Source organism: Procambarus clarkii, chromosome 22 (assembly GCF_040958095.1).
Source record: "Procambarus clarkii isolate CNS0578487 chromosome 22, FALCON_Pclarkii_2.0, whole genome shotgun sequence".
Lineage (NCBI taxonomy): Eukaryota > Metazoa > Arthropoda > Malacostraca > Decapoda > Cambaridae > Procambarus > Procambarus clarkii.
Genome location: NC_091171.1, coordinates 43,353,550 through 43,360,797, shown reverse-complemented (window position 1 = coordinate 43,360,797; position 7,248 = coordinate 43,353,550). Strand labels below are relative to the sequence as shown.

The 7,248-nt window shown below is 45.8% G+C and overlaps 1 protein-coding gene across 1 annotated transcript; it reads right to left on the bottom strand.

The window, feature by feature from the left end:
* Window positions 1-2,588: 2,588 nt before the first annotated feature.
* LOC138367557 (A-kinase anchor protein 5-like) lies at window positions 2,589-7,017 on the bottom strand. The gene is made up of 2 exons (XM_069329255.1): window positions 6,925-7,017; window positions 2,589-3,500 (listed from the first exon to the last, which is right to left on the bottom strand). The coding sequence occupies exons 1-2, from the start codon at window positions 7,015-7,017 to the stop codon at window positions 2,589-2,591; spliced, it is 1,005 nt and encodes a 334-aa protein (XP_069185356.1).
* Window positions 7,018-7,248: the final 231 nt, after the last annotated feature.

The window sequence follows — 7,248 nt, the reverse complement described above, 5'->3', positions numbered from 1 at the left end:
CTATCCAATTTTCTCTTGAAGATGTCCACGGTTGTTCCGGCAATATTTCTTATAGTCGCTGGGAGGACGTTGAACAACCGCGGGCCTCTGATGTTTATACAGTGTTCTCTGATTGTGCCTATGGCACCTCTGCTCTTCACTGGTTCTATTCTGCATTTTCTTCCATACCGTTCACTCCCGTATGTTGATATTTTACTGTGTATATGCATGTGTGTCTACTATGTAGACACATACACACATATACTACATGTATCCACGAATACAGTAGAAGTGGCAAAGATGGTACTTACACATGTACGCATACACCGCACTCCTATACACACATAATGCACATACAGATATACAATTCGTTCACAAAAATATGTAAAGTAAATTTGCATACATTTTGGTGATTAAGTGATTGACACAGTGTGAACATCAGAGACACAGTGTGAACATCACAGACACAGTGTGAACATCACAGACACAGTGTGAACATCACAGACACAGTGTGAACATCACAGACACAGTCTGAACATCACAGACACAGTGTGAACATCACAGACACAGTGTGAACATCAGAGACACAGTGTGTACATCACAGACACAGTGTGAACATCACAGACACAGTGTGAACATCACAGACACAGTGTGAACATCACAGACACAGTGTGAACATCATAGACACAGTGTGAACATCACAGACACAGTGTGAACATCAGAGACACAGTGTGAACATCACAGACACAGAGTGAACATCACAGACACAGTGTGAACGTCACAGACACAGTGTGAACATCACAGACACAGTGTGAACATCAGAGACACAGTCTGAACATCAGAGACACATCATAGACACAATGTGAACATCATAGACACAGTGTGAACATCACAGACACAGTGTGAACATCAGAGACACAGTGTAAACATCACAGACACAGTGTGAACATCACAGACACAGTGTGAACATCACAGACACAGTGTGAACATCCCAGACACAGTCTGAACATCACAGACACAGTGTGAACATCAGAGACACAGTGTGAACATCACAGACACAGTGTGAACATCCCAGACACAGTCTGAACATCACAGACACAGAGTGAACATCACAGACACAGTGTGAACATCACAGACACAGTGTGAACATCAGAGACACAGTGTGAACATCAGAGACACAGTGTGAACATCACAGACACAGTGTGAACATCACAGACACAGTGTGAACATCACAGACACAGTGTGAACATCACAGACACAGTCTGAACATCAGAGACACATCATAGACACAATGTGAACATTATAGACACAATGTGAACATCACAGACACAGTGTCAACATCCCACACACAGTGTGAACATCACAGACACAGTCTGAACATCACAGACACAGTGTGAACATCATAGACACAGTGTGATCATCACAGACACAGTGTGAACATCACAATACACAGTGTGAACATCACAATACACAGTGTGAACATCATAGACACAGTGTGAACATCACAGACACAGTCTGAACATCACAGACACAGTGTGAACATCACAGACACAGTGTGAACATCATAGACACAGTGTGAACATCTCAGACACAGTGTGAACATCACAGACACAGTGTGAACATCACAGACACAGTGTGAACATCACAGACACAGTGTGAACATCACAGACACAGTGTGAACATCACAGACACAGTGTGAACATCACAGACACAGTGTGAACATCACAGACACAGTGTGAACATCACAATACACAGTGTTCAGCCTTCAGGACACAAAGTGTCACTTTAATAAAGGTATAAACATTCAAGAAGGAACTTTGGAAGGTTCTGAGGGAGCTTAACGGATCACTCCGGCTGTGATGGCTACGTGCGGCCCGCGAAAACAAACAGCCTCACGTGACCAGGACACCAACAGCAAAATGCTGGTCCCAGGTCGAGCAGCCAACCCTCGAAATCGTACACAGGTAATCCAGACACATACACATGATGCATTATTTAAGCAACCAAGCTTAGGTGAGTTCCCCGGGTTCGCATCACTGCATTCCCACATACGTCAGACTAATTATATATTTTGCAGCACTAGCCTGGAGCCCTCACCTCATGGAAATTAAAATTGAAGTTTAGAGATGTGCCGCTGGCCATAGATTGGAGGCATAAGTTACGACAATATACTGAAGGAGCTGAATCTCAAATATCACTCGAGAAGAAAAATGGGAGACATGATCAAGACTTATAAAATACTCAGGGAGATTAAAGTGGGCAAAGAAAGTTGTTTGACCTAGGTAGAAGAAGCCCCCCATAGAACACACAGGGGAAAATACCCAAATGACACTGAAATATTAGAACTACAAACTTCACTATCACAGAAAGTGAGGCAGCGAGAAGCTCCTCTGAGATGTGTTTGTGAAGACGTCGAAGTGACCGGATTGAAGAGAAGATTTAACAGATCTTAAGAGACAAGGAAACTTACTCACAAGTCCATTAAACGCTGGAGGATGATAAAGCGATACTCAGAGATGAAACTCTGCGCCCCGTAAGCACACTTCAGAGTCCACAAGCGCCCATACATACTGAGAGAATGATCCAACAAGTGGATGTAAGAGTTTAACTCAAGCAAGTGCAGAGTAATAAAACTTGGTGCTGAGAACAGGAAACAGAAACGTCTCAAAATGAAAATCCTCCTGGAATCCCATGAGGCAATCCTCCTGGAATCCCATGAGGCAATCCTCCTGGAATCCCATGAGGCAATCCTCCTGGAATCCCATGAGGCAATCCTCCTGGAATCCCATGAGGCAATCCTCCTGGAATCCCATGAGGCAATCCTCCTGGAATCCCATGAGGCAATCCTCCTGGAATCCCATGAGGCAATCCTCCTGGAATCCCATGAGGCAATCCTCCTGGAATCCCATGAGGCAATCCTCCTGGAATCCCATGAGGCAATCCTCCTGGAATCCCATGAGGCAATCCTCCTGGAATCCCATGAGGCAATCCTCCTGGAATCCCACGAGGCAATCCTCCTGGAATCCCATGAGGCAATCCTCCTGGAATCCCATGAGGCAATCCTCCTGGAATCCCATGAGGCAATCCTCCTGGAATCCCATGAGGCAATCCTCCTGGAATCCCACGAGGCAATCCTCCTGGAATCCCATGAGGCAATCCTCCTGGAATCCCATGAGGCAATCCTCCTGGAATCCCATGAGGCAATCCTCCTGGAATCCCATGAGGCAATCCTCCTGGAATCCCATGAGGCAATCCTCCTGGAATCCCATGAGGCAATCCTCCTGGAATCCCATGAGGCAATCCTCCTGGAATCCCATGAGGCAATCCTCCTGGAATCCCATGAGGCAATCCTCCTGGAATCCCATGAGGCAATCCTCCTGGAATCCCATGAGGCAATCCTCCTGGAATCCCATGAGGCAATCCTCCTGGAATCCCATGAGGCAATCCTCCTGGAATTCCATGAGGCAATCCTCCTGGAATCCCATGAGGCAATCCTCCTGGAATCCCATGAAGAAATCCACCTGTAATCGAACAGAAAAAGGGATTTAGGGTTAATATTTCACCCAGCTAAACACCAGAAACCTACACGAAACGAATCTCAGTTGCGTAAACAATGTTGCTCAGCAAGAAGTTGTTTAGGTTATCTTGAGGTTATCTTGAGATAATTTCGGGGCTTTAATGTCCCCGCGGCCCGGTCCTCGACCAGGCCTCCACCCCCAGGAAGCAGCCCGTGACAGCTGACTAACACCCAGGTACCTATTTTATTGCTAGGTAACAGGGGCATCAGGGTGAAAGAAACTCTTCCCATTGTTTCTCGCCGGCGCCGGTCACTGCATGTTAAGTATATCAGAGTAGTTATGATACATGCTCCACTAGCACGACGTCCTGAACCTCGTTAATCACGAAACGAAGCTCGAGGCAAATCAAATGAAAGCCACAAGACCAATCCCGGAATTGAAAAGTAGGAGTTATGAGGAAACACCATTGAAGTTAAGACTCGTTACTACAAGAGAGCGAAGAAACAGGAGAGACATGATCACCACATGCAAAATCCTACGGGGGAGTAATTTGCATGTGGTGATCGATTCTGCCGACACAAATAGTAAGTACACACACTCTCACTCACTCTTTCAGTCTAAGAGTTGTAAATGAGCGTAACACAATGAATGAGGAAGTTGTATGTAACTTCCTCATACCTTATGTCTGTTTGTAAACATAAAAAAACGAGTGTAAACAGTCTCTGTAAGAACAAATACGTGTGAACACACAAACAAACAAACAAACAAACACACACTACTTTCTGCGTTATCAAGAAAAAGGTTTTATATTTGCACATTTAGCGAAAAGCCAATACCGGGAATGGCAGAGACTGGATGAGCATCACTAAAAAAACAGAAGCTGCGGTGATATCATCAATCATCACGCGACCACGTGGCACCGTGATGAATCAAAATATTTACAATTTTTGGCGCGCGATCGACGACCGATAGAGCGAAAATGGCGGGAAGACCTAAGACAAATCTCTGGTCGCGAGGATCAAATCTATCAGATTGTTGAGGTGTTGATGGTGGTCAGGTGTTGATGGTGGTCAGGTGTTGATGGTGACCAGGTGTTGATGGTGACCAGGTGTTGATGGTGGTCAGGTGTTGATGGTGGTCAGGTGTTGTTGATGGTCAGGTGTTGTTGATGGTCAGGTGTTGATGGTGGTCAGGTGTTGATGGTGGTCAGGTGTTGATGGTGGTCAGGTGTTGATGGTGGTCAGGTGTTGATGGTGGTCATGTGTTGATGGTGGTCAGGTGTTGATGGTGACCAGGTGTTGATGGTGGTCAGGTGTTGATGGTGGTCAGGTGTTGATGGTCAGGTGTTGTTGATGGTCAGGTGTTGTTGATGGTCAGGTGTTGATGGTGGTCAGGTGTTGATGGTGGTCAGGTGTTGATGGTGGTCAGGTGTTGTTGATGGTCAGGTGTTGTTGATGGTCAGGTGTTGATGGTGGTCAGGTGTTGATGGTGGTCAGGTGTTGATGGTGGTCAGGTGTTGATGGTGGTCAGGTGTTGATGGTGGTCAGGTGTTGTTGATGGTGGTCAGGTGTTGTTGATGGTCAGGTGTTGTTGATGGTCAGGTGTTGATGGTGGTCAGGTGTTGATGGTGGTCAGGTGTTGATGGTGGTCAGGTGTTGATGGTGGTCAGGTGTTGATGGTGGTCAGGTGTTGATGGTGGTCAGGGGTTGTTGATGGTGGTCAGGTGTTGATGGTGGTCAGGTGTTGATGGTGGTCAGGTGTTGATGGTGACCAGGTGTTGATGGTGGTCAGGTGTTGATGGTGGTCAGGTGTTGATGGTGGTCAGGTGTTGATGGTGGTCAGGTGTTGTTGATGGTCGTTGAGTTTACCTCTTCCTTCCTTTGGTATCAATGGCTCAGGGTCCTTCTCAGTTCCTCTACTGCCTTCACTTCCCCTCTTTTATTCACCTTTCCTGTTCCATACTTCTTTCCCTTAGTTCCCCTGATGTTTGTGGTCATCCGCTTGCGTATGTGTGTGTTTGGGAGGTGGGGGGGGGGGAGATGTTTGTGTTTGTATGTGTGGAGGGGTGCTTGTGTGTGTGAGTGTGTGTGTACTTCCCTATTTGTGCCTGCAGGATCGAGCATTGACTTTTGGATACCATCTTTCGAGCCATCAGTTGTTTACAGCAATGACTATGGTCCTATTTCCCTATCATACCTTGTTTCAAAATTATGAATAGACTTTGCTTCCACAACTTGTTCCTTAAGTGCATTCCATTTTTCCACTACTCTCACGCTAAAAGAAAACTTGATAACATCTGTGACTCATCTGAGTTTCCAGCTTCCACCCATGTCCCCTCGTTCTGTTCCGTCTCTGTCCACTCTGTCAATCCCCCCTGAGTATTTTATACGTTCCTATCATGTTCCCACTCTCCCTTCTTTTTAGTATGCTTTTTAGTACGTGTAGAGTACGCTGCTGTCGTTATCCTATTTATATGTGCTTCAGGAGATAGATTAGGTGTTACGTCCACGCCCAGGTCTCTTTCTCGAGTCGTCACAGGTAGGCAGTTCCCCTTCATTGTGTATTGTCCCTTTGGTCTCCTATCACCTAGTCCCATTTACAAACTTTACATTTGCTCGTGTTGAAATCCAGTAGCCATTTCTCTGACCATCTCTGCAACCTATTCAGGTCCTCTTGGAGGATCCTACAGTCCTTATCTGTCACAACTCTTCTCATCAACTTTGCGTCATCCGCAAACATCGACATGTAGGACTCTACTCCTGTAAACATGTCGTTAACATATATTAGAAATAGAATTGGTCCCATCACCGACCCTTGAGGTACTCCACTCGTTACTGTTCGCCAGTCCGACTTCTCGCCCCTTACCGTAACTCTTTGGCTCCTTCCTGTTAGGTAGTTCCATATCCATGCTAGGGCCTTTCCTCCCACCCCCGCCTGCCTCTCAAGTTTGAACAGCAGTCTCATGTGCGATACTGTATCAAAGGCTTTTTGGCAGTCCAGAAATATGCAGTCTGCCCAACCATCTCTGTCCTGTCTTATCCTCGTTATTTTATCATAGAATTCCAAAAGGTTTGTTAGGCACGATTTCCCTTTCCAGAACCCATGTTGATGTTTGTTCACAAACCTAACGTTCTCCAGGTGTGCAACCAGTCGTAGCCTAATTATTCTTTCAAGAACTTTACAGGGGGATGCTTGTCAGTGATACAGGTCTATAGTTAAGTGCCTCCTCCCTATCACCTTTCTTGAAAATCGGTGCGACATTTGCCTTCTTCCAGCAACTGGGCAATTCTCCCGACAGAAGTGACTCATTAAAGATCATTGCCAGAGGCACGCTTAGGGCCTGCGCTGCTTCTTTTAGTATCTACGGTGATACTTTTTCTGGTCCAACTGCTTTAGTTGCATCCAGTGTTGTCAACTGTTTCATTACCTCCTCTGCTGTCACCTCTATATCTGATAGTCTTTCATCTAGGGTAATCGCTTCTAACAATGGGAGCTGGTCAGGCTCGATGCAGCACTCCATGGAAGCTGGCATTCAGTGCCTCACAAATTTCCTTGTCATTTTCAGTATATGCCCCCTCTGTTTTCCTTAGTCTTGTCACGTGGTCGTTCACCGACATTTTTCTTCTTATATGGCTGTGTAGTAATTTAGATTGCTTTTTTGCTTTGATCGCAATATCGTTCTCATAGTTCCTTTCCGATGTTCGTCTTATTTTAATGTAATCGTTCCTAGCTCTGTTGCATCTGATCCTGC

Bases quoted from the DNA above. Each gene is read 5' to 3' on its own strand.
- LOC138367557 (XM_069329255.1), bottom strand. From the start codon at position 7,017: ATGGAGTGCTGCATCGAGCCTGACCAGCTCCCATTGTTAGAAGCGATT. The intron at 3,501-6,924 runs GTAATGAAACAG...GTTCGATTACAG, and splicing joins TAGAGGTGACAGCAGAGGAG to GTGGATTTCTTCATGGGATT.